The sequence below is a fragment of the Dryobates pubescens genome, chromosome 5, assembly GCF_014839835.1.
Source record: "Dryobates pubescens isolate bDryPub1 chromosome 5, bDryPub1.pri, whole genome shotgun sequence".
Taxonomy (NCBI): domain Eukaryota; kingdom Metazoa; phylum Chordata; class Aves; order Piciformes; family Picidae; genus Dryobates; species Dryobates pubescens.
In genome coordinates this window covers 3,011,406-3,038,282 of record NC_071616.1, presented here as the reverse complement: position 1 = coordinate 3,038,282, position 26,877 = coordinate 3,011,406, and the positions used below count along the sequence as shown (strand labels likewise).

Here is a 26,877-nt window from a genome sequence, read left to right as displayed (position 1 = left end):
TTTGTGTCTCCTGGGGCAGCAGGAGCTGTGTGGGGGCTCCCTGCAGGAGCAGCTTAGCAGCTCTGGGTTCTGGGAGGCTTTCTGGGCCTGCCCTGGGTGAGCTGGAGCAGGGGGCCACAGGCAGCTGCCCCGTGGGCCCAGGTGGGCTCTGGGCAGCCCTGTCTGAAGACACACAGGCCTTTTGGAGAGATCCTTACTAGGCCTCGGGCTGGAGCAGCGCGGCGGCGCCGCCGCTGCCGCGGGGAGGTCCATGCTGAGGCGGGACGGCCGGCGTACGGGCGGGAGGGGGCGGCTGTGGCATCGACCCCACACGCCGTGGGGAGGGGCGCCGGTAGAGACAGGGCAGCTTGTGCCCAGCGCTGAAATAGAAGCATAATACAAGAAACTTGCCGAGGCTGTTGTCTTTCTCTGAGTCAGTACAGGCTGCTCAGGGCAGTGGTGGGGTAGCCATCCTTGCAGCCGCTGGAAAGCGGTGGAGATGCGGTGCTCAGGGGCATGGCTGAGTGGTGGGCTTGGCAGTGCTGGCTTAGCAGTTGGGCTTGATGATCTTCGAGGGCTTTTCCAGCCTACAACGATGTGATGATTTCCTGATCTTTTTCCCACCCACGCCCATTGTCCCGGGGCGTTATCGTACACAGAGAGCGCCGGGGCACTCGTGTTCAGCAGCCGTTTAACATCCGCTGTGCGCCTTCCGTCTCCAAGACCCCCGCGCTGGGAGATGAGAAGGGTGTGGGTAGGGCTGCCTCACCCATGCTGCCCCCCGGCCTTCCACCCTGCCCTGCACTGCCACCGCCAGCGGCTTGAGGGCGCTGCGCCAGGCGCCCTCACAACTCCGCTCTGCAGCTTCCGCCTCGCTGGTGCTGACGACGGCGGCCCGAGAGGTAGCGGCGTCGGCAGCGGCGTCGGCAGCAGCAGCGGCGGCGGCGGCCTCGGTTGTCAGCGGCGGTTTCTGCCCCTTCTCCGCCGCACCATGCCCACCGTGGAGGAGCTCTACCGCAACTACGGGATCTTGGCGGACGCCACCGAGACGGCGGGACAGGTACGGCGTGGTTGCGGCCTACTAGGCCTCACTAGGCCTCGGGCTGGAGTAGCGCGGCGGCGCCGCTGCCGCGGGGAGTTCCGGGCTGAGGCGGGGCGGCCGGCGTACGGGCGGGAGCGGGGCGCCGTGGCATAGATTGCACATGCCGCGGGGAAGGGGGCCGGCAGGGATTCGCTTGGCGCCTGCCCTTCTGCGAGGACGCTGTAGCAGTTGTCGCTGCTTTTGTATCCTCCTCCTGCTGCCGACAGCTCTTCTTTAAACGTGGAGTGGCGGACGTTAACTAGTTATGAGCTGGAGTCAGGCTGGTTGGGGTTTGGGGGTTTTGCGGGGGGGGCGGGGAGTTTAGCCTGGCGGATTGAGGCCTTGAAGAAGACGCTGGTAGTGCAGACCTGACCCAGCGCAGTTCCGGAGAGCTTCCGGCCAGCGAAAAGGCTCCTGGAGGAAGAAGAAGGTTATTGGAGTTTGAGGATAACTGCCGCAAGGCCTCGCTGCCAGAGCAGATGCTTGCCTACAGAATTCTGGCGAGATCTGTTGTTACTGAATTACAAAATAGAGGACGACTGCGTGTATCACCAATAGGCAACCTGATGCTTGGCTGAGACTGGTCACCAACAGGCAACCTGATGCTTGGCTGAGACTGGTCACCAACAGGCAACGTGATGGTTGGCTGAAACTGGTCACCAACAGGCAACGTGATGCTTGGCTGAAACTGGTCACCAACAGGCAACGTGATGCTTGGCTGAAACTGGTTTTTCAACTGAATTAGGCTGAAAAAGCAGCAGATGATAACAGGCATAAGTAGGAAGTAGCTTTGCACATCCCTGGCAGGGTGTTTTAAGCTGGATACTACTATGCAAGGTAACTGGGAAAGTTCCTTAGGAGAACAGGTAATATGGTGGTCATTTGGGTTTTTTGTTTGTTTGCTTGTGCTGGTTTTTTTTTCTTTTTCATTGGAAGAGAAGGGTTTTGTTTTCCCTTGAAGTCTCTTTCCTGTGCTGGTGTAATTATGCCCTGGTGAAATACACAGTCCAACACAAACATCATCTCAGAGTTAACTGGAGGAAGGCAGTTAAATGTTGGGATCTAGGAGGAGAAGATGTCCATCAAAGTGGCAGTGGACATACCTAGTCCATCATCATTTTGGCTGTTATGGGTAGCTTCTTTTAAGATGGGAATGGCCATCTGGGGTAGGAAAAAAACCTGTGGAGCAGGTAGGAAACACCAGCCTGTGACAGGAATTAGCAGCAGATGTGTAAGAGCCTCCAAAGGTAAGCCTGGAGCCATGATTCCTGCTAGATTCTCCCAGCTTTGCCTGTCTCCAGCTTCCATAGCCAGAGGCAGCACTGTTGCAATTGGTGGCTCTTCCATAGATTGCTCTTCAATAAACGTTCCTGATGCTTTTCTCAACTGGTTGTGTTTCTGGCACACTAACATTCTGTGGCCAGGTGTTCCCTTTGCTCACTAAACTTTGTGTGAGGGAGTTCTCTCCTCTGAACCTGTCATTTCATGCTTTCATTTGACAGCTCCAGTGCTGGCATTCTGGGAAGCCACCAGTAATGCTTCTTCATCTGTCATACCCCACTGATTATCTCTGTGACACCCTTGCCCATGTGGCTCTCCACACGGAAAACTGTGGTCACCCTCTCTCAGTAAAGAAACATTGAACATGAGGAGAAGTGTGGATGAGAGTGTGGAGCTTGTGAAGTGGGGAAGGGGCTCACCTGTGATGAATCTACCTTGTGACTGGGATCACAGAATTGCTTTGGCTGGAAAATAATATCATTGAGTCCAAACCATCCTCTGGCTCTGCCAAGGCTGGGGCTAAACCATGCTGTCAGCACCACGTCTCTGCCTATTTGAAACCCCTCCAAGGGTGAGGATTCAGCCACCTCACTGGGCAGCCTATGCCAGTCCTTCAGAACCCTTTCAGGAAGTTTCTTCTAATGTCCCACCTAAACCTGTGGGACAGCTTAAGGCCCTTTCCTCTTGTCCCATCACCTTTTGTTTGGTTTTTTTAGAATTAACCAGCTTGGAAGAGACCTTTGAGATCATTGAGTCCAACCTCTTACCCAACTCTATCTAAGCAACTAAACCATGGCACCAAGCACCCCATCCAGTCTCTTCCTAAACACCTCCAGTGATGGTGGCTCCACCACCTCCCTGGGCAGCACATTCCAATGGCCAATTACTCCTGTGAAGAATTTCTTCCTAACATCCAGTCTAAACCTCCCCTGGCACAGCTTGAGACTGTGTCCTCTTGTTCTGGTGCTGGCTGCCTGGGAGAAGAAACCAACCCCCAGCTGGCTACAACCTCCCTTCAGGGAGTTGCAGAGAGCAAGAAGGTCTCCCCTGAGCCTCCTCTTCTCCAGGCTAAGCAACCCCAGCTCCCTCAGCCTCTCCTCACAGGGCTGTGCTCCAGACCCCTCCCCAGCTTTGTTGCCCTTCTCTGGACACCTTCCAGCAGCTCAACCTCTTTTCTAACCTGAGGAGCCCAGAACTGGACACAGGACTCCAGGTGTGGCCTAACCAGTGCTGAGCACAGGGCACAATGACCTCCCTGCTCCTGCTGGCCACACTGTTCCTGATGCAGGCCAGGATGCCCTTGGCCTTCTTGGCCACCTGGGCACACTGCTGGCTCACATTCAGCCTACTCTCAACCAGTATCCCCAGGTCCCTCTCTGCCTGGCTGCTCTCAGCCACTCTGCCCCCAGCCTGTAGCACTGCCTGGGGTTGCTGTGGCCAATGTGCAGAACCTGGCACTTGGATGTGTTCAATCTCCTGCCCTTGGCCTCTGCCCATCTGTCCAGCCTGGCAAGGTCCCTCTGCAGAGCTCTGCTACCCTCTAACAGCTCAACTCCTGCCCCCAGCTTGCTGTCAGCTGCACATTTACTGATGCTGGACTCCATCCCGTCCTCCAGATCATCAATCAAGATATAGAACAGGCTGGGGCCCAGCACTGATCCCTGGGGCACACCACTGGTGCCTGGCTGCCAGCTGGCTGTGGCACCATTCACCACCACTCTCTGGGCTCAGCCTCCAGCCAGTTCCTCACCCATCTCAGAGAGCTGCTGTCCCAGCCAGGGGCTGACAGCTTGGCCAGGAGTTTGCTGTGGGGGACAGTGTCAAAGGCCTTGCTGCAGCCCAGGCAGACTCCATCCACAGCCTGCCCCACATCCACCAGGCAGTCACCTGGGCATGGAAGGAGATCAGGTTGGTCAGGCAGGAGCTGCCCTTCCTAAATCCATGCTGGCTGGGCCTGAGCCCTTGGCCATCCTGTCAGTGCTGTGTGACTGCATTCTGGATGACTGCTCCATCACCTTGCCTGGCACTGAGGTCAGGCTGCCAGGCCTGGCATTCCCTGGCTCATCCAACCTGCCCTGCTTGTGGGTGGGCACCACACTGGCAGCTTCCAGTCCTCTGGGACCCCTCCAGTGAGCCAGGACTGGTGGTAAATGATGGAGAGCAGCCTGGCCAGCTCCTCTGCCAGCTCTCAGCACCCTAGAATGGATCCCATCCGGTCCCATGGACTTGTGGGGATCCAAGTGGCTCAGCAGATCTCTAACTACCTCCTCCTAGAACAGAGGGAAACTGCTGCTCCCTGGCTCCTTCTGCCAGCTGTGCAGGCCAGCTGTCTGGAAGACATTCTGTCCTGCTAGTGACAATTGAGGCAAAGAAGGTGTTCAGTACCTCTGCCTTTGCCTCATCCTTTGTTACAGCGTTCCCCTCCGTGTCCCCCAAGCAGTGGAGGTTGTCCCTGCCCTCCTCTTGCTATTCATGTATTTATAGAAGGACTTTTTGTTGTCCCTCACAGCAGTGCCAGCTAAGCTCTGACTGGGCTTTTGCTCCCTAGTTTTCTTCCTACAAGACCTAGCACCATCCTTACACATTCCACGGGTCGCCTCACCTCTCTTCCAAAGATGATGCCTCCTCTTTTTCCCCTTTAATTCACCCAGAAGTTCATTGCCCACCCAGGCTGGCCATCTACCCTGGTGGCCCAACTTCTTTTGGATGTTCAACCTAAAGTTACCCTGCTCCAGTTTCAAACCATGGCTCCTTGTCCTGCCACTGCAAGCCCTTCTAAATAGTCCTTCCCCAGCCTTCCTGTAAGTTGTCTTCAGATACTGAAATACTGCTCTAAGAGTCTTTTGGATCCTTCTCTTCTCCAGGCTGAACAGCTCCAGCTCCCTCAGCCTGTCCTCATAGCAGAGGTGCTCCAGCCCTCTGATTGTCTTTGCAGCCTCCTCTGGATCTGCTCCATCAGGTCCAAGTCCTTCCTGTGTTGAGGGCCCCAGAGCTGGACACAGTACCCCAGGTGAGGTCTCAGCAGAGCAGAGCCAGAGAAGCAGAATTACCTCTCTCACCCTGCTGGCCCCACTGCTTTTGATGCAGCCCAGGCTGCCACTGGCCTTGCTGTCTATTGCTGCCTCATGTCCAGCCTCTCATCCACCAGCACCCCAAGTCCTTTCCTGCAGGGCTACTCCCAGTCTCATCATCCCCCAGCCTGCATTGATAACGAGGATTGCTCCAACCTAGGTGCAGTACTTTGGGCTTTGCCTTACTGAGCCTCATGCAGTTCTCCTGAGCACACTTCTCTAGCCTGTCCAGGTGGCATCCTGTGCCTCAGCTTTGTCAGCCACACTCCTCAGCTTGGTACCCTCTGCAAACTTGCTGAGGGTGGCCTCAGTCTCCCTGTCTGTATCACTGGTGAAGATACAGCACAACATACATGAAAGATCAGCCGTGATCTGTTCCAGTAGCACAGTTGTCAGAAGAGGTACTCTCTGCTTGAGAGACCAGAAAGGAGCAAACAGAAGGCAGAAACTCCTTGGAAAAACAGGAGGGTGGGGGGAAGCCCAAGTGTAGTGAAGGTGATCAGGTAATTCCTGGAGTCTGCACTAATTAATCCTGAGAGCTGTGAGCCTTGGGCTTGGCAATTTGAACAATAAGCACTTGGACAGAAGAACCAGGAAAAAACCCAACAAAACCCAGGCAACAGAGTCAAGATTGTGCTACACTGACATGGATATATTGATCTAAGAGATAACAGACATTTTTATGAAGCCTGTACAATGTATTGAAGTAGGAGAGGAAGAAAAGTCCTTTCCTTGTCTGAGAACACCCCTAGATTGGCCCAGAGAGCCAAGCAGAGCCTGGGCTGCAGCAAGAGAAGTGTGGCCAGCAGGGCCAGGGAGGGGATTCTGCCCCTCTGCTCCACTCTGCTGAGACCACAGCTGCAGCTCTGGGGCCAGCTCTGGAGCCTCTGTGCCAGGAAGGCTCTGGAGGGGCTGGAAGGTGTCCAGAGCAGGGCCAGGAGGAGGAGCAGAGGGCTGGAGCTGCTCTGCTCTGGAGACAGCCTGAGAGAGTTGGGGTTGTGCAGGCTGGAGAGGAGAAGGCTCCCAGGAGACCTCATTGTGGCCTTGCAGGATCTGCAGGGGGCTGCAAGAAAGCTGGGGAGGGACTTCTGAGGGTGTCAGGGAGGGATAGGACTGGGGGGGATGGAGCAGAACTAGAAGTGGGGAGATTGAGATTGGCTGTGAGGAAGAAGTTGTTGCCCATGAGGGTGGTGAAAGCCTGGCACAGGCTGCCCAGGGAGGTGGTGGCAGCCTCCTGCCTGGAGGTGTTTGCAGCCAGGCTGGAGGTGGCTGTGAGCAAGCTGCTGTGGTGTGAGGTGTCCCTGCCCATGGCAGGGGGTTGGGACTGGATGATCCTGGAGGTCCCTTCCAACCCTGACAGCTCTGTGATTCTATGACTTCTCTATTTATGTGCTCTTTTCCCTTTTCCAGCACAAGGATGCATACCAGGCCATCCTGGATGGTGTGAAGGGAGGTGCCAAGGAGAAGAGACTTGCAGCCCAGTTCATTCCAAAGTTCTTCAAGCATTTTCCTGAGCTAGCTGACTCAGCTATCAATGCCCAGCTGGACCTTTGTGAGGACGAAGATGTTTCTGTAAGGATGAGAATCTTGCAGCAAGTTGATGTGTTGAATTTATGTCTTGGGTTTCTTTGGGGGGGAGAGTTGATGATTTGGAGAGGTAATTGCATTCTCCTGGGGATGGGCAAATGCAAACTGGTGAATCTCCTTCCTTCCTCCCATCGTAGAGCAGAGGGTCAGCTCTGTACAGAGAACTTTAGACCCACTTTGTTTGAATATCTGTTAGATGGTTTTTCCCTTTCCAAAAGGTCTGTGTGCTGCTTGAGTCTAATAAATCCTGCTGGGAGGCAAGAGGGGTTTGCTCTCTGCTGAGAGGCAGGGGGGTGTGGTGCTGGGTGTGTCACTCTTGCAGTGGTCTTCATGGAGTCCTAGAAGGGTTGGGAGGGACCTCGAAGTTCATGAGACTCCAACCCCCTGCCGTGGGCAGGGACACCCTCCCCTGCTCCAGCTTGCTGAAGGCCTCTGGTGCTTTGTGTGGATAGAAGCTGTGACTGTGCAGCATCTTTAACCACCAGACCTGAAATGATTTGGCCAGGTCATCACACAGTATCACAGTATCACAGTAACTAAGGTTGGAAGAGACCCCAAGGATCATCAAGTCTCTGGCCTGTGCACAGCTGTGAAACTTCTTCCTGATAGCAAATAACAGTCCCTAATAACACAGATTTCCAGCCCTTCATGCATCAAATGAATGGCTGCCACAGGAGGGTTGTGCTGCCACCCAGCCTGACCTGCACAGGCTGAGAGCTGGGCAGGGAGAAATGGAATGAAGTTCAACAAGGGCAAGGGCAGAGTCTTGCACTTGGGAAAGAGCAACCCCAGGGAGCAGGAGAGGTTGGGGACTGAGCTGCTGGAGAGCAGGGAAGGGGAAAGGGACCTGAGGTGTCCTGGTGGATGGGAGGTTGACCAGGAGCCAGCAATGTGCTCTGGTGGCCAAGGAGGCCAATGGCATCCTGGGGTGCATTAGAAGGGCTGTGGGCAGTAGCTCAGAGAGGTTCTCCTCCCCCTCTGCTCTGCCCTGGTGAGGCTGCATCTGGAATATTGTGTCCAGCTCTGGGCCCCTCAGTTCAAGAGGGAAAGGCTGCTACCTGAGAGAGTCCAGCACAGAGCCACAAGGATGATGAAGGCAGTGGAAGATCTTCCTCAGGAGGAGAGCCTGAGGGAGCTGAGGGCTCTGGAGCTTGCAGAGAAGGAGCCTGAGGGTGACCTCACTGCTGTTGCTAAAGCTGTGCAGGGGCAGTGCCCAGAGGCTGGAGCCAGGCTCTGCTGGGGGATGCCCAATGCCAGCCCAAGGGGCAGTGGTGGAAGCTGAGGCAGAGGAAGTTCCAAGTGAACATGAGGAAGAATTTTTTCAGAGGGCAATGGAACTCTGGAGCAGGCTGCCCAGGGGGGTTGTGGAGTCTCCCTCTATGGAGATATTCAAGACCTGCCTGGATGTGATCCTGCTCTGGCAGGGGGGTTGGACTGGATGAGTTTTCAAGGTCCCTCCAGCCCCTCACATTCTGTGACTCTGGTGGACAGAGCTGCTGTTTGAATTGGAGGTTTCTCCAGTGCTGCTTGGATCTAATAGAAAACAGCTTCCCTCAGGACTAAGGAAGGGTGATCATTTCATAACAGATCTGAAGCTTGGACTTCAGTGAAGTCTGAAGGTTGAATGTTTCTTCTGAAGATGTGCTCATTTTCTCCCACTGAGCTGATGTTTCTGCCAGACTCTGGTAATTGAATCACCTGATTGTTTCTTGGCAATGCCTTTCAGTGTCCTGGTTTTGTTTCCATCTCCACCTAGATCCGGCGCCAAGCAATCAAGGAACTGCCTCAGTTTGCCACTGGAGACAATCTGCCTCGGGTAGCAGACATCCTGACCCAGCTTCTGCAGTCAGGTAGGAGGCATTAGCACTTTCCTGGCTCATCTCCTTCTGGCACACCAAAAAGTACAGAGAATTCTGTTCCATGAAACATTTTCTGTTGGAATCATTGAGTTGGATCAGCTGGAAGGGATTTAGAAGATCCAGCCCCACCATGGCCACCAGACCCTGGCCCCCAGTGCCATGGGCACAGGTTTCTCGAACACCTCCAGGGATGGGGACTCCACCACCTCCCTGGGCAGCCTGTGCCTGACCACTCTTGCAACAAAGAAATTGTTCCTCATCTCCAACCTAACCCTCCCCTGGCACAACTTCAGGTCATAGCCTCTCATTCTATCACCTGGTACTTGAGAGAAGAGACCAACCCCCACCTCACTGCAGCCTCCCTTTGGGGAGCTGCAGAGAGCAGTGAGGTCTCTCCTCAGCCTCCTTTTCTCCAGGCTGAACACCCCCAGCTCCCTTAGCTGCTCCTCCCCAGCCCTGCTCTCCAGACCCTTCCCCACCTTTGTTGTCCTTCTCTGGACCTGCTCCAGCCTCTCCATGCCCTTCTTGGAGGGCTCCAAACCTGAGCCCAATATTTGAGGTGTGGCTTCACCAGTGCCCAGTACAGAGGCACAATCCCTTTTCTGGTCTTGCTGGCCACACTCTTGCTGATCCAGACCGGGATGCTGGTGGCCTTCTTGGCCACTTGGGCACACTGTTCATCTGGATGTCTCTCAGCACCCCCAGCTCTTTCTCTACAGGGTAGCTTTCCAGCTGCTCTGCCCTAAGCCTGGAGCATTCACAAGGTGGTTGTGACCCAAGTGCAGGACCCAGCACTTGGCTTTGTTAAACCTCATAGAGCTGATGTCAGTCCATTGATCCAGCCTGTCCAGGTCTCTTTGTAGAGCCTTCTTACCCTCAAGCAGATCAACACTGCCTCCCAACATAGTGTCATCCCTAACTTGCTGCGGGTGCACTCATTCCCCTCACCCAGCTCATTGATAAGGATATTAAAACCTGACTCCATGACTAGATTAATTTCTGTCTTTATGTTTTCAGTGCTGTCAGGTGAAGTGCAAAATGCCTTTAGTTCTGCTTTCAAGGATATTCATGTCAGAATTCCTTTTTTCTCTCTTCAGATGACTCTGCAGAGTTCAACTTGGTGAACAATGCTTTGCTCAGTATATTTAAGATGGATGCTAAAGGTAAAGACACATTTTCCTCTCCATGTTTTGTTATTAACACTTCCCAGGCTCTAGCAGGATGAGAACAGGATTCAAAGCAAAAGTTAGAGGCACTCACTCATTGTTTGGCTTCACACATGGTACAGAACTGTGCAGTAGTTGTGGGCCTGAGTTCCCCAGAGGGACTCTTACGTCAAGCTAGAGGACAGTTGTCTTTTCCTAAAGGTTAGTGTAGCAGTGACTTCAAAATGTGTTGTGGGATCAGAGTAGGGAAGGCCTTTCCTCATTGAAGATTGAGCTCTCAGCTTCTGAACTAATGGGAGTTCCCTGATTTATCCTCCATTCAAGGGACTTTGGGAGGCTTATTCAGTCAAATTCTTCAGGGAGAGGATATCGTGAGGGAGCGAGCCATCAAGTTCCTCTCCACAAAGCTGAAAACCCTGCCTGAGGAGGTGATGACAAAGGAGGTAGAAGAGTTCATCCTGACTGAATCAAAGAAGGTGGGTCTCTGCTTTCACTACAGACCTCAGTGTTAGGAAAGTCAAGTGCAAGATCCTGCACCTCAGCTGGGGCAATCCTAAGCAGAAGTCCAGGCTGGGTGGAGAATGGATAAAGAGCAGTGCTGTGGAGAAGGACTTGGGAGCATTGGGTGGTGAGAAGCTCAGCATGGTGTGTGCTCACAGCTCAGAAGCCAACCATGTCCTGGGCTGATCTCTAGCTGCAGGAGCAGGAAGGGGATCCTGCCCTTCTGCTCTGCTGTGACCCCCCCTGCAATGCTGGGGCCGGCTCTGGAGTCCTCAGCACAGACAGGGACCTGTTCTATCAGGGAGAGAGGAGGTCACAACAATGCTGGGAGGGCTGGAAGCCCTCTGCTGTGAGGCCAGGCTGAGAGTGTTGGGGTTGTTCAGCCTGGAGAAGGGAAGGCTCCAAGGGGAGGTTTTCTGGTGGCCTTCCAGTGCTTAAAGAGGGCTACAAGAGAGCTGGAGAGAGACATTTTACAAAGGCATGGAGTGACAGGGCAAGGGCTGATGGCTTTAAACTGTAAGAAGCTGAATTTAGATGAGACATAAGGAAGGAGTTCTTCACCATGAAGCTGGTGAGAGGCACTGGAACAGTTTCTCAGAGTTCTGGAGGCTTCAAGCATAGCAGTGTTCAGGGCCTTGAGCAAACTGGTCTAGTAGGAGGTGCCCCTGCCCATGGCAAGGGGCTTGGAAGTAGCTGATCTTTCAGGTCCTTTCCACCCCAAACCATTCTGATTCTTTGTGCTCCTTAGAATGTCTGGGTTTCAATAACTGGAAGCTCCATTTACATGCTGAATATTTGCCTGCTTTGCCTTCTGAGATCAAGGAGATGTGCAGGTTGCCACCACAGGTAGAAATGTGTTCTCTGGTGCTTTCTGCAGGTGCTGGAAGATGTGACAGGTGAGGAATTTGTTCTGTTCATGAAAATACTGTCTGGGTTAAAAAGCTTACAGACAGTAAGTGGGAGGCAGCAGCTGGTGGAGCTGGTAGCTGAACAAGCAGACCTGGAGCAAACCTTCAACCCATCTGATCCAGACTGTGTGGACAGGCTTCTGCAGTGCACTCGGCAGGCAGTGCCTCTCTTCTCGGTATGTACTGAGTGGCTTCCATGAGGAGTGGTGTGGAGAGGGAATGTTGTAGCTTCCCCTGGGTGTACCCAGTCAGTGTGACAGCATCATCAAGACAGGGATCTGCTGGATCTATGGAGATCTGTGAGGACACCTGGGGGACTTGAACACCTCTGCTAACAAGAAAGACAGAAAACCCTGGGGCTGTTGAGAGGAAAAGGCTGGGAGGGGTTCTTCTTAATCACAAAGTCATAGAATCAGCCAGCTTGGAAAAGACCAATTACCTATCACCCAGCACCTCCTGGCAACTAAACCACAGCTTCAAGGGCCACATCCAGTCCTTTTTTGAACACCTCCAGGGATGGGGACTCCACCACCTCCCTGGCCAGCACATCCCAATGGCCAATTACTCTTTCTGGGAAGAACTTTCTCCTCACCTCCAGCCTAAACCTCCCCTGGCACAGCTTGAGACTGTGTCTGTGGTAGGTTGAGAGAGGGCCTAGCTCTCACTCCCCCACAGAGAAAGAAACCACAGCTAAACTCAGTGGGAGAAGCAAAGCTGTATTTACAAGCATATATGGAATGCAGGTTATATATAACACAATTTACACAGTATTTACAAAATAGATACAGAAATATACAGCAAAGAGAAATGACACAATGAAATTCCCTCCCCAGGGAGGGTTTCCCTCCCTGTAACCCCCTCTCTCTCCCCCCCACTACCTCCCTTTCTTCCCAAAAAGGGGTTAGAAAGGCAGTTGGTAAGGAAAGGAGATGTTATTAGGCTTCAAAAGCACATGCAGGAATTAGTTTTGCTTATCTCAAGGTCAGCTCCAGCTAGTTTGCTGAGAAGCAGGCAGGCAGGGAAGCAGAACAGGCTGGAACTCCAAAAAATTGCAGCTGCCCTACAACCTACAGTTGCATTCTGCCCATCCACCAATGAAATTCGTTTAGAATATCTGAGTGTTTTCATTCTGGTACCAAAACATTCAGCCAGAGTGTTCCCAACACTGTCTCTCTCTTAAAGGCACAGCCTCAAACGGTCCTCTTGTTCTGGTGCTGGGTGCCTGGGAGAAGAGACCAGCTCCCACCTGGCTACAGCCTCCCTTCAGGAAGCTGAAATGTCTAGAAGTGTCTGAAGGGTGGGTGGCAAGATGAAGGTGCCAGGCTCTTCAGTGGTGCCCAGTGATAGGACAAATACTTAGGCTGGAGCACAGAATCACAGAACATTAGAGTTTGGAAGGGACCTCCAGAGATCATCAAGTCCAACTGCCCTGCCAGAGCAGGAGCACCACCCAGGGTAGTCTGCACATGAATACATCCACTCCAGGGAAGGAGACTCCACAGCCTCTCTGGGCAGCCTGCTCCGGTGCTCCAGACAGGAACCCAGGCAGTTCCATCTCAACGTGAGGAGAAGTTTCTTCACTGGGAGGGTGCTGGGGCAGGCTGCCCAGAGAGGTTGTGGACTCTCCTTCTCTGGAGGCTTTCAAGACCCATCTGGATGTGTTCCTGTGTGTCCTGCCCTAGGTGATCCTGCTTTGGCAAGGGGTTGGACTCAATCTCTGTATGTGCCTTCCAACCCTCGGTGTTCTGTGATCCTGTCGTGCACTAATCCTCCACCTTTAGCTCCCTGCGAATAAAAGATGTTGAAAAGAGTCCTTTTGAGGATTGAGGGGGAGGCTTAACAAGCTTCAAGGTACTGCTGTGTGGCAGGTGTTGTAAGGGTGGTGGAGTGATGGGTGGGAAGCACTGGAGTTCCTCAGAGTCACCTGACCAACGTGAGATTTGTCTGCCTTGTTTCCCCCAGAAAAACGTCCATTCCACCAAGTTTGTTACTTACTTCTGTGAGCATGTGCTGCCAAACCTCAGCTCTTTGACCACCCCAGTGGAGGGGCTTGATATCCAGTTAGAGGTAAGCTAAAGCTGAAATGGCTTTCAGACCATTAGCAAAGTATCCATCTCTATGAAGACAGCTGCTGTGAAAACTGCAGACGCCTCCCTGCAGCAGCAGGCTGGAGGGAGGGGCAGAGTGGAGCCTCAGCACCTCTGCTGCTGGTACCAGGCTGGGAGGAGTGGCTGCCACCCTGTCAGGCAGTGTTGCCGTTCGGCCACACCTCCACAGGCTGAAGAGCTGGGTGGAGGGAAGCCTCTGGAGCTCAACAAGAACAAGAGTAGGGTCCTGCACCTGGGGAGGAGTCCCCCCCTGCAGCAGTATGGGTGAGGGAGTGGCCTGCTGGAAATAGCTCTGTGAAGAAGGACCTGGGAGTGCTTGTGGGGCAACAATGTGCCCCCATGGCCAAGAAGTCCAATGGTCTCCTGGGATGCATGAAGGAGTGCGACCAGCAGGTTGTGGGAGGTTCTCCCCCCTCCCTACTCTGCCCCCAGGCCACATCTGGAGTCCTGGGGACTCGCTGTAAGATCTTTGGACTGCAGTGAAGCAAAATGAGACTGAATTATCAGTGTTACTGCATCGAGACCATATCTGCAGTGTTGTGTCTCTGGGCTCCCCAGGTCAAGAGAGACAGGAAGCTACTGGAGAGAGTCCAGCAGAGGCTACAGAGATGCTGAGGAGCATCTCTGTGAGGAGCAAAGGCTGAGAGCCCTGGGGCTGAGAACCTGGAGAAGAGCAGCCCCAGAGGGGAGCTGAGCAATGCTCAGCAAGAGCTGAAGGCTGGGGGGCGAAAGGCTGAGGCCAGGCTCTTGTCAGTGATACCCAGGGACAGGACAAGGGGTGATGGGCACAAACTGCAACCCAGGCAGTTCCATCTGAACATGAAGAGAGACTTGTGAGGGTGCTGGAGGCCTGGAGCAGGCTGCTCAGAGAGGTTGTGGAGTCTCCTTGTCTGGAGAGCTTCCAACCCCCCCTGGCCATTGTGCTCCTGGGCAAGCTGCTGTGGGTGCTCTGCTTTAGCTGGGGGTTGGACTGGGTGATCTCCAGAGGTCCCTTCCAACTTTTACCTTCTCTGAGCCTCAAGTGGTTTTCAGTTCTTGGCTTGGAGGAAAACAAGCTAGACTGGAATAAAAGATTTGCTGTATTGAGGCATGGGAGAGAATTGCCCTGTAAAGCATCTGTCACTTGTGCCAAGCTATTGAGGCAGGGCTGGGAGCAGTAGATCTCTGTAGTCTCTTTTACACTGCTGTCAGTTTTTCTTGCAGCACAGAGTAGTTACTGAAGTCATTGTTGCCTGGCTGATGCTAATTTAGCCTCCTAAGGGACCATTTTCATGTCTGTAATTCTGACTGACTTCATCAGCACTGCAGCTTCAGTGAGGTCTCAGTTGGAAGAGAGGTGGGAGGTGAAGTTGTGTTGGCTTGTTGGGATTAGACACACAAAACCTCTTTCCTTCTTTGAGGACATGAAAAACAGACTAGGCCTGTTCCTTCCTGTGTTCTTACCTGATGTTTGGGAGGGATGTAGCTGTAATAGGTGACCTCTGGTGTGGGAGGTGATGATGTGGTGGCCACCTTTAGGCTCATAGCTAAACCTTTGTACTTCTGGGCTAACACACAAACAAACTCTGCTCTCCTCTGGTGCAGGTTCTGAAGCTTCTGGCTGAAATGAGTTCCTTCTGTGGTGATATGGAAAAGCTTGAATCAAATTTGAAGAAGCTGTTTGATAAATTGCTGGTAAGATTAAGTCAATTTTTAGTCCTTTCAGACACTCAGAAGCTTTTATCAGAACAAGTTCCCTGCCTCCAGTTGTCCTTTTCCTGAGGTGGCTGTTTCAAAGTAGCTCTGTCCACAGTGCAAGGGGAAGGAGCACTGGGCTCGGTCCTGGGGCCAGTTCTCTAGGATCTTAATCACATGGGCTTGCAGGTGACACCAAGCTGGGTGGCAGTGTTGGTCTGCTGGTGGTTAGGGAGGGTACACAGGGGGGCTCTGGACAAGCTGGATCCATGGGATCAGGTTCAACACGGCCAAGTGCTGGGTCCTGTGCTTGGATCACAACCACCCCATGAATGCTTCAGGTGTGGGACAGAGTGGCTGGAAACTGCCCTGAAGGAAAGGAACTGAGGCTGTTAGTCACCAGCCCTCTGAACATGAGCCAGCATGTGCCCAGCTGGCCAAGAAGGCCACCAGCATCCTGGCCTTTATGAGGGTGGCCAGCAGCAGTAGGGCAGAGATCGCCTCCTGCTCTAGGCAGTGGCCGTGCCTCAAATACTGGATTCAGTTTTGGGCCCCTCACTCCAACAAGGACATTGAGGTGCTGGAGCATGTCCAGCACCAGAGAAGGGCAGCAAAGCTGGGGAAGGGTCTAGAGCACAAGTCATTTGAGAAGCAGCTCAAGGACCTGGGGTTGTTTAGCCTGGAGACCAGGAGAGTGAGGGGAGACCTCATTACTCTCTACAACTCCTTGCAAGGGGCTTAGAATAAGGTGGGGATTGGTCTCTTCTCCCATGTTGCAAGTGCTCATACGAGAGGAAACGACCTGAAGTTACATCAGGGAAGGTTTAGGTTGAGCATTGGAAACCCTTTCTTTCCCAAAAGGGTTGTCAAGCCCTGGAACAGGCTGCCCAGGGGACTGCTGGAGTCACCATCCCTGGAGAGATTGAAAACCCATGTAGGTGTGGTGCTGAGGGACATGGTTTACTGCTGGACATCATCATGTTGGGATAGTGGCTGGACTCACATTAAAAGTCTCTTCCAGACCGAACAATTCAGTGACTCTGTGATAATTTTTGCAGTCAAAGCCTTTGCAGATCTAGGGCTCTGTTAGCTGCAGAATGGTTTTAACCCAGTGAGCTCTCGAGTTTACCTGAGAGGCTGACCCTGATTTCATCAAAGGCTGTGTCTGCACTGGCAGTTGTAGCACTGGAGCAGCATAACATTCCTTCTGGGGCAGCAGTGCTACTTCTTTCCTTCAAGTCACAGAATCATTGAAGGGTTTGAGTTGGAAGGGATCTCCAAAGGTCATCCAGTCCAACCCCCCTGCAGTCAGCAGGGATATCCTCCACTAGAGCAGGTTGTTCAGCACCATGAATATCTCCAGGGATGGGTCCTCAACTGCCTCCCTGGGCAACCTGTTGCAGTGTTCCATCATCCTCATAGTGCAGAACTGGTTGCTCACATCCAGTCTAAATCTGCTCTGCTCTCATTGCAAACCATTGCCCCTGGGCCTGTCCCTGCAGGCCTTTGCCAACAGTCCCTCTGCAGCCTTCTTGTAGCCCCCTTCAGGTCCTGGCAGGCTGCTCTTAGGGCTGCCTGGAGCCTTCTCTGCTCCAGGCTGAACACCCCCAGCTCCCTCAGCCTGTCCTCCTAGCAGAGTGCTCCAACCCCTGATCATCTTTGTGGCCCTCCTGTGGACCTGCTCCATCTGGTCCATATCCTGCCTGTATTGAAGGCTCCAGACCTTACACAGTACTCCAGGGGAGGTCTCACCAGGGCAGAACAGAGGGACAGAATCACCTCTCTGGATCCGCTGGCCACACTGCTTTGGATGCAGCCCAGGCTGCCCTTGGCCTTTTTAGCTGCCAGTGCCCATTGCTGGCAGGGCTGCTCTCTAGCTCATCATCCCCCAGCCTGGATTGATCTCTAGCATTGCCCTGACCTAGGTGCAGGACTTTGCACTTTGCCTCACTGACCCTCATGAGAATCTCCTCAGCCCACCCCTCCCAGCCTGCCCAGGTCCCTCTGGATGCCATCCCATCCTTCAAACTTGCCAACAGCACCACTCAGCTTGGTTCCAGCTGCAGACTTGGTGAGGCTTCTGGCTGTTGATATCATTGATGAAGATACTGAACAGCTCTGATCCCAGTGCAGACCCCTGAGGGACACTGCTTGTGCCCTGTCTCCATCTGGCCATCGAGCCAGAGTCGGAGGTATCAAAGTCAATCTGACAGGGTAAATAAAGCCCTGCAGATGAACAGTCAGCTTGCCTATGTGCTTTTGGTTCCCCTTCCTTTCCTTGTCTGTTCCTGTGTTTAGGAGTACATGCCCCTGCCTCCAGAGGAAGCAGAGAACGGGGAGAACGCTGGCAGTGAAGAGCCCAAGCTGCAGTTCAGTTATGTGGAGTGTTTGTTGTACAGCTTCCATCAGCTGGGGAGGAAACTTCCTGACTTCCTCACAGCCAAGCTGAATGCAGAGAAGTTGAAAGACTTCAAAATCAGGTAAGCATTTAGAGACAAGTCTTAGAGTGGCCTGTTAGAAAGTAGGCATCATCATTCACTATCAGCCAGCAATGTGACCTCATCATGGCCAAGGAGGACAACAGATCCTGGGGTGCATTAAGAACAGGAAAGCCAGAAGGTCATTGAAGGTTCTACTCTGCCCTAGTGAGGCCACATAGGGAGTACTGGGTCCAGTTCTGGGCTCTCCAGTTCAAGAGAGACTACTGGAAGAGAGTTCATTGGAGGCTACAAAGATACTGAGGGGCCTGGAGGCAGCTTTGTGAGGAGCAAAGGCTGAGAGCCCTGGGGCTGAGAGCCTGGAGAAGAGCAGCGTGAGAAAGGATCTCACTGTGCTAAGAGCTAAAGGTTGAGGAGCAAGAGGCTGGGGCCAGACTCTTCTCAGTGGTGCCCAAGAAAAGGACAAGGAGCAGTGGGCACAAATACTGGAACCCAGGCAGTTCTGTCTGAACAGGAGGAGAAACTTCTTTGTTGTGAGGGTGCTGGAGGCCTGGAGCAGGCTGCCCAGAGGGGTTGTGGAGTCTCCTTGTGTGGAGAGCTTCCAACCCCCCCTGGCCATTGTGCTCCTGGGCAAGCTGCTGTGGGTGCTCTGCTTTAGCTGGGGGGTTGGACTGGGTGAGCTCCAGAGGTCCCTTCCAATCTTCACTAAGCTGGGAGTCTGTGATTGTGCTGAAGAAGCACAAGTCAGATAGATAAAGAGACTTACTTTGAGCATTTTTCCTAGAGGGGAAGGAAACCAAAAGTGAGATTGCAGTTTCTCTTTCCTTATGCTTTTGTGGGGATGTGTACAGTTGTTAACAGAGTGCTTCACATCCTTCCAGGCTGCAGTACTTTGCTCGAGGGCTGCAGGTGTACATCCGACAGCTTCGTCTGGCGCTTCAGGGCAAGACAGGAGAAGCCTTGAAAACAGAGGAGGTAAATATTGCTTAGGAATTGTGGTGGCCTGAGCCTGCTGAGGTGACACATTGATGGGCTGCAGCCTGATAGCAGCATGCAGATGGAGAGGGAATAACACTGCCAACCTTTACTGCAGCTGCATCTGAGCTGTTCCTGCTGGTAGCTGCTCTCTTCACCCTGCGTTCTGCAGGGCATGTCTTCATATGCTGAGGGGGAAAAGGGTTTGGTGACATGCAGCCTGGAACATTAAAAACAGCTACTTAGTGTTGTGGTGGGTTGAAAATTCCCCCTGAATATTGACTTTGCCAGGGCAGCTCAGCTGGAAGCAAATGCATGCAGTATTTACAAGCAAAACTACAACCTGCAATGGAATGCAAGGAATGTGTACAAAATACACAGGATTTACAGTTAGTAAACAGCACAAGGAGCACCCTGGTCAAAGACCAGGGAAAGCTGCTAGCTTCTCCCTCCCTGCTAGCTGCTCCCCCCTTACCACCCTATACAAAAGAAGGGACAAGAGAAAGGAGCAGGTAAGTTAAGACTTAGCCCAGACAATGCAGTCAAGGTCAAGCAGATGCCAGTTAGTATCTCTCCCAGAGCAAAGAAGCAAGAGAAGAAATTGTTTTAGGAGCTAAATCTTATTAGAGAATCCCAAAATTTCAGCTGGGATGCAGGCACACCTTCCCTGTCACTGGCACTTTACTAGGAGGAGCAATTGCATATTGTGACTCCATCAAAGGCAGTTTCAAGCTACTGAGGTGTATCTTCTTTCTTGCAGAACAAGATTAAAGTGGTTGCCTTGAAAATAACCAATAATATTAATGTTTTGATCAAGGTAAGTCCTCATATTAAGGCCTCATTGCAAGCAGTGTGACCAGCAGGGTGAGGGAGCTGATTTCTCTCCCTCTGCTCTGCTAAGATGCCACCTGGAGCATGGCTCCAGTTCTGGTACCCCCAGCATTAGAGGAACATGGAACTGTTGGAGTGGGTCCAGAGGAGCCATGAAGATGATCAGAGGGCTGCAGCACCTCATCTATGGGGACAGACTGAGAAAGCTGGGGCTGCTCAGCCTGGAGAAGAGAAGGCTTCAGGGAGACCTTCCAGCAGCTTTCCAGTATTTGAAGGGGGCTACAAGAAAGCTGGGGAGGGACTTTTTACAAGGGCTTGTAGTGATAAAATGAGAGGCAATGGCCTTGAGCTGGGAGAGGGGGGATTGAGACTGGAGATTAGGAAGAAATTCTTTCCAGTGAGGGTGGTAATGTGGTGGGTTGAAGTTTCCCCCAGCACTGGCACAGGTTGCCCAGGGAGGTTATGGATGTCCTCTCCCTAGAGGTGTTCAAGGCCAGGTTGGATGAGGCCTTGAGCAATCTGGGCTAGTGTGAGGTGTCCCTGCCTATGGCAGGGTGGTTGGAACTGGATGATCTTCAAGGTCCCTTCCATCCCCAATGATTCTATGAATCTGTGGAGTAATTCATAGAGCAGAGCAGCCTGTGCAGAAAAAGCCTGGCAGGTTTGAGCTAGAGAGGACAGATTGATGTTGGTGCTAACCAGCTCAGTGTTGTTCCTTGCTTCACTGTCTCTGATGAGACACGCATCCACTGCCTCTGCAAGCTGCTTAACCACTGCTGTTGTTGGCATGATGTATTTGGGCACACATTTGCAGCCCTAGTTGTCCACAGGAGCAGCAAACTGTGGCTTCAGGGTCTCTGGGTTGTGGCCCAGCCATTTTGCTTGTAATTTCTCTCTCTTGCAGTGGTAGGGAGAAGGAAGGAGTGGTTTGAAGGGGGGCAGAGAAATGTAAAGGAAGGAGGAGGGGAAGCAAGCTGCTGTATAGAATAGTCCTTGCTCACAGAGCCTAGCAGAGAGGAGCTGCAGAAAGAGGCTTCCATGCAGAGCTCTTGGAACCTTTCTGATTTCTTCTAACCCACTTTTTCCTTTCTTCCTTTGCTTCTTATCTCAGTGATCAATATAAACCAAAACCTTTGCCCATTGTGTTAAGAGTCATGGAATCACAGGAGTGCAGAATGATTCAGGTTGCAAAATACCTCCAAGGTCATAGTGCCCAACTGTTCACACTGCCAGGTCACCACTGAACCCTGTCCCTCAGCACCACATCTACACAGCTTTTAAACCCACCCCCCCCGGGATGGATACTCTACCACTGCCCTGGGCAGCCTGCTTCAGGCCTTGACCACTCTGCAGTAATGAATGCTTTCCTTGTATGCAGCCTAAACCTTCCCAGACACAGCTTGAGGCTCTTTCCTCTTGTGCTGTTACTTGGGAGATGAGATTGACCTCCCCCTGGCTCCAGCCTCCTTTCAAGGAGTTGTGAAGAGTCAGGGAGTTCTCCCCTCAGCCTACTTTTCTCCAGACCAAACAAGCCCAGGTCCCTCAGCTACTTCCCCTGAGACCTGATCTCCAGACCCTTCCCCAGCTTTGTTTCCCTTCTCTGGACCTACTCTAGCACCTTGATGTCCTTCTTGGAGTGAGGGGCCCCAAACTCAGCACTGTATTTAAGAGGAGGTGGATACCAGATGCCTCCCTGTAGCAGTCATCATAGTTCATTCCTGTTGGTAACCATGTGCAGGGCAGTGTGGGGAGGACAGAGCCAGGCCCTGCTCAGGGATGTCCAAAGGCAGGCCAAGGGGCACTGGGGGGTGGTATGGAGCAGAGGAGGTGCCATGGGAACAGAAGGGAAAACTTCCATTGTGGAGCAGACTGGCCAGAGAGGTGGTGGAGTCTCCTCTGGAGACACTCAAAACCCACCTGTGTGAGCTGCCCTGGGTGATCCTGCTCTGGCAGGGGGCTTGGACTGGATGACCTTTGGAGGTCCCTTCCAACCCAGACCATTGTGTGATTTTTCTGTTCCTGTAAATCCCAGTCAGATTTCACAGTGAAATGTGTGGGCTTAAGGCTGCTGCTGCCTTCTGCCTGTGGCATGGGACTTCAGGAGAGGATTTAAAACACTTGGAAAGTCACTGTAATTCTGGAGTCTCAGTAGGTGAACTTGGAGTGAATTTAACGCTTAACTGTCCAATTTTGCCTCTGTAGGATCTCTTCCACATTCCTCCTTCTTACAAAAGCACAGTTACCCTGTCCTGGAAACCAGTACAGAAAGCAGATGCAAGGTAAGAGCTGCTCGCCAGATAAGACAACAAGGGGGGTTAGCTTTAGCTCTTTGCACACTCAAGGTGCCAAGCTAAAAGTTTGACAGCTTCTCTGGAAGGAATTAAGGCTGGGGAGTGATCATCTGAGTTCTGCTTTATAGATAGAGTTGACCAAATCAACTGGAGACTGCTGTAGCTCCTCTTTTGAGTTACTAATCTCAGCATCTTCCTTAGCTTCCTGTGGTTAAGCCTTGAGAGCGATCTGCTGTTCCTGTACCTGGCAGCCCAGGAATTGTAATGGTCTGGTTTTGTTTCCTTCTCTCAGTCAAAAAAGAGCAAGTGAAGACACCACCTCAAGTTCACCCCCAAAGAAGGCTTCAGCAGGACCAAAGAGGGATGCCAGGCAAATCTATAACCCTCCCAGTGGAAAATACAGCAGCAACCTGGGGAGCTTCTCCTACGGTGAGTCGGGCGGCTCGCCAGCTCCTGGCCTAGTGATGCCTGGGGCTGGGCTAAGGCAGGGAGAAACAAATCAGCCAACTTACTTGTCCCAGAGAATGATCAGAGGCCTGGCAGCCCTGCCATGTGAGGAGAGGCTGAGAGAGCTGGGGCTGTTCAGCCTGGAGAAGAGAAGGCTTAGGGGAGACTGTATTACCATGGACCAAGACGTAAAGGGAGGCTCCCAGGAGGACAGAGACTCCCTTTGTACAAGGAGTCCCATGGGAAAGACAAGGTGATGGGGACAAGGGACTGCTGGGGAGGCTCTCATTGCACTCCAGCAGAAAATGTTTCCCCATGAGAACAGTCAGACATTGGAACCACCTCCCAAGGGAAGGGGTGGATTTCCCTACACTGGAGGGTTTTAAGCCTCACCTTGGCAGGGAGCTGGGCCAGCTCATCTCTGCTCTACCGCTGCCTAGAGAGCTTGGACCTTGGGGGCCCTTCCCACCTGGCACTCTGGGACTGAACTTTATCACATGCTGGGAAGATACTTTGTCCTGTCACCAGTTTTTGTGTGTAATGGTCTCTCCCTAGCTGGTGGTCTGTTAGTATTTGGGTGTCACCAGCCTACCAAACTGGGTCACTTGCAAGCAGGAACTTAATTCAGAGTCAGGAATTGCCGTGTTATTATGACACAGCACTCACACCCCACATGTCCCAGCTGCTCTGAGTGGCAGAGCTGGGCCAGCTGCTGAAGTACAACTGGATCTGTGCTGAATTCCACATCCCTTCTTCAGCCTCAGCACATGTCTGATGTGGCAGACCTGACCCAGAGCTCCTGAAGATTGCCATGTTCACTGTGTATACACAGTTCAGAGATTCATGGAATGGCTTTGGGTTGGAAAGGACCTTAAAGATCAGCTAGTTCCAACCCCCCTGTCACAGGCAGAGACACTTTCCACTAGCTCAGGTTGCTCAGGGCCCCATCCAGCCTGGCCTTGAACACCTCCAGGGAGGAGGAATCCATAACCTCTCTGGGCAAAATGTTGTAGTGTCTCACCACCCTCACTGGAAAGAATTTCTTCCTACTCTCCAGTCTAAGTCTGCCCTCCCCAAGCTTCAATCCATTGTGTTTCATCCTATCACTACAAGCCCTTGTAAGAAGTCCCTCCCTGGCATTCTTATAGGCTCCCTTCAGGTACTAGAAGGCCGTTCTGAGCTCTCCCTGGACCCTTCTCAGCCCCAACTCTCTCAGCCTTTCCCCACAGGGGAGGTTCTCTAGCCCTCTGATCATCTTTGTCGCCCTCTTCTGGACCACCTGCAACAGTTCCATATCCCTCTTACATTAGGGTCACCAGAACTGGATGCAGCTCAGCACACAGCTGGCTCTGGGCTGCCAGTGCCCATTGCTGGCTCCTGGGGAGTTTGTCACCAACTGTCACCCCCAAGGCCTTCTCCTGCCACTCCTCACCCACCCTGGATGTGTGCTTGGGATTGCCCTGACCCAGGTGTAAGACCTGGCACTTGGCCTTGTTGAACTCCAGGAGTTTGGCTTGGGCCCACCTCTCAAGCCTGTCCAAGCCTCTCTGGATGCCATCCCTCCCCTCCAGCATGGCAACCACACCAGACAGCTTGGTGTCATTCAACTAAGATGCAGTCACTAGGGAGAAGTCAAAAGTCTGGAGACCTGATGCAGTGTGCCTGGACAGAGGGCTAAGCTGGGTGGCCTCCAGAGGTGCTTCTCAGTTTCCCTGTAATGCATTGACCCAAACGTAGCCCTGAACTAATGGCTGAGGGTTTTGTCAAGGTATTAGTGAGCAGAGAAACCACTTCTGGGTTGTGGAAGCTACTTCTCCTGACCTCCTACAATGTAGTGGGGTCTAGTTGTCCACCAAAGCACAGCTTGGAGATCTCATGGCGTAGAAGCAGGATAACCCTCAAAGACTTAAGCCAACCGTCACCACCTCCAGTTACTGCTGCAGCGAGGTGGGGTTGGTCTCTTCTCACTGGCGTCAGGTGACAGAGTGAGAGGAGATGGCCTGAAATTGTGCCAGGGGAGGGTTAGGTTGGATGTTAGGAAAAATGTCTTTGCTGCAAGAGTGGCCAGGGTTTGGAGCAGGCTGCCCAGGGAGGTGGTGGAGTCCCCATCCCTGGAGGGGTTCCAGCGACCTGTGGACGATCAAGAAATGTGTGAGGGCCACTTGGGGACGTGGCTCAACGGCCACGGCGGCGTTAGGCTGCTGCTTGGACCTGATGATCTTGGAGGTCTCTGCCAACCCAAACAATTGCTTGCACCTGTGATCTTCACATGACAGCACAAAAGAAGCTTGCCCTCTGTGTTTCAGAGCAAAGAGGTGGCTTCCGGGGCGGCCGAGGAAGAGGCTGGGGAGGACGCGGCAATCGTAGCCGAGGAAGAATCTACTGAGCACAGAGCCCCAGGAGAAGGGCACAGTGCAAGTGCTCCTCAGCAGGTTTGCTTGGAGAATTGCTCTCCTTTGAGGACTGCCTTCCACTAAGACTGACTTCAGTGTTCTTTCTACCTTTGTATGTACGATCGACTTTTCTAACAGACTGCGACTTGTCCATAGTGCAACTCCTCCAGCTGTGTTTTTGGATGCTTGCAGGCAACAGTGCTGGGATCTTCCTGGTGCTGGTTTGGTTTGGTTTGTTGAGTGTCTTCAGGATTTATTCAAGGATTGGAAGAGAGCGTAGAGGGTTTGCTTCAGAGGCTGCATCTTGGCAGTTAGTCTCTTAACCTCCAAATCAGCTCCTGCAGAACTGAGACTAGAGCCCTGGGTTGCTGTGCTGGTGGACGGGAAAGGCATGGCAACACGTGGCAGAGAAGCTTGAGCAGCTGAGATAATCCTTTTCTCATCTGTAATCGTAGTCTTCGAGCTGTGGAGAAGAGTCCCATGGTTAAATTTGTCTTGATTTGCCTTTTTTGGTTGTTTTTTAGATTAAATGAAATCAGATCAAAGCTGTTCTGTTCCGTGTTTCAACTTGGCAGCACAGCTGGAAAGTTACTTTTTGTGGTCTGTGGGTTTTTGTCTTGTGTTTTGTTTTCCTTTGCTTGCAGCATGGAGCAATCTCAGAGCCCTGGAGAATGTGGTGTTCTGTTTGGGTTTGCACATCCTCACTGTGATGCAAAGAGAAACCAACCAACCCCCAGGAGCAGTGCTGGTTTGCAGTGTTTCCTGTGGCTGTGTGCACCTGGCTCATGCCAGTCAAAAGACAAAAAAAATCAAACCATAAATGAGTAGAATTATACCAGGAGTGGGCAAAGGCTGATGCAGTGATGAAGCTGTAGAGGTTGGAGGCTGGACCATAGCTGTTCCTGGCTCTTTTTTGGGTTGGCAGATTTCTGGGTGGGTTGGCACTTGAGGGTTGGTGTTTCACCTGCTTGTGTTGGGTTTTGTTGGTTGGCTGTTTCTAACACATTTTTCCCAAGAATGTAAATAAAACACTGTTTTGAGGCAGCATTGACAAATTCCAGCTGCAGAGTTCAAAGTTCAGGCGGAAAAGGTGACAGTTCCATGCTGGTTTATTGCTCTTTTCCCCCCACACCAGGTTGGGATCACCGCTGCACACCCAGAAAACACAATGTAAGAGCACAATGCTTTTAGTTTGTCCTTCTCACCACCCTGCAGCTTCACTTCTCAGGTCATTCAAAGGAATTAGCAGGTAATAAAATAAAAGAGGTTGGGGAGAAGACTGTCAGAGAGTGTTCCAGGGCATGCTTGATGTCAAGTAGCTTTAGGAGAAGGAAGATTGTTTCTTCCCCTGTTTGTTTTCTGTTCAGCCATTCGATGTCTACAGCCACATGCCTGCAAGTGATGTTTCCCCACCTAGCTCCATTTGCATTTCCCTGTGAATCTGCCTTTGGTGTCTTCAGGAAGACTCTTGGCTATGGATCACTACAATCAGAAGGTCAGAGTAGCAAAACTTAAGTCAGGTTGCAGAGCTAAGTTAGAAGCCTGTTCTTCCTTAACTCTGCAGCAGCAAGCAGCAAACTTGGGATGTTGCAGGGGGCATGAGCTGACTCTGCATTGCCAGTTCCATGCCAGCTGCTACACTCAGATCCATCACTGAAACCACAACCTTGGCAAAGAGTTTTCAAGGGCAAATGGGTAAGATCAGAACAAGCAGTAGATGGGTGGTAAGCTTCCATCAAGGGATGGGAAGGTGTGGTGGTAAGCTTCCACCACAGAAGGGGGTGATATAGACCTTTTGCACTTGTGTTTTGAGAGGAATTAAAGCTATCTCAAGGCCTAAACACACCTTGCATCTAGACTCCTAACTAGGTACTAGCAGCTCGTTTCCTCACTGAGTTTGAAGTGAGTTTTCTTTCCAGGGCTTCTGTTTTTCATGGGTGATGTGTAAAGCCCTCATGGCCTCAGAAGCAGCTGTGATCAACCCTCCCTGCCCCCAGCCCAGCTCCATGTTTACTGCAGCCAGTTCTTGTGGAGACACCCAAGTTACCATCTTGTTGACTTGTCCATGTTCTCCTCATGCTTGGGGAATAAATTCCTTTTGTAATTGTGTTTGGCTCATTGTTTCACACTCCTGCAGCATCTTGTGTTGGCTTGGCTCAAAGGGGGAGCTGCCTGTGGTACCTTATTCTTTGGCTTAATGACTTGCTCCACAGATCTCCAGATGCATTGAGCTGTTTGCCACCAAGAAACAGATCTTAGCAAGACTGCATTAGGTGTTGCAACTTGG

General features: G+C 52.4%; 1 protein-coding gene across 1 annotated transcript; it reads left to right on the top strand.

Moving 5' to 3' along the window:
• The first annotated feature begins 888 nt into the window (after positions 1–888).
• Positions 889–25,502, top strand: API5 (apoptosis inhibitor 5). The gene is made up of 14 exons (XM_009903622.2): positions 889–1,039; positions 6,823–6,984; positions 8,756–8,849; positions 9,956–10,021; positions 10,349–10,500; positions 11,403–11,609; positions 13,396–13,500; positions 15,126–15,215; positions 17,514–17,695; positions 18,535–18,628; positions 19,389–19,445; positions 21,662–21,738; positions 22,043–22,179; positions 24,504–25,502. The coding sequence occupies exons 1-14, from the start codon at positions 971–973 to the stop codon at positions 24,581–24,583; spliced, it is 1,572 nt and encodes a 523-aa protein (XP_009901924.2). The 5' UTR covers positions 889–970; the 3' UTR covers positions 24,584–25,502.
• Positions 25,503–26,877: the final 1,375 nt, after the last annotated feature.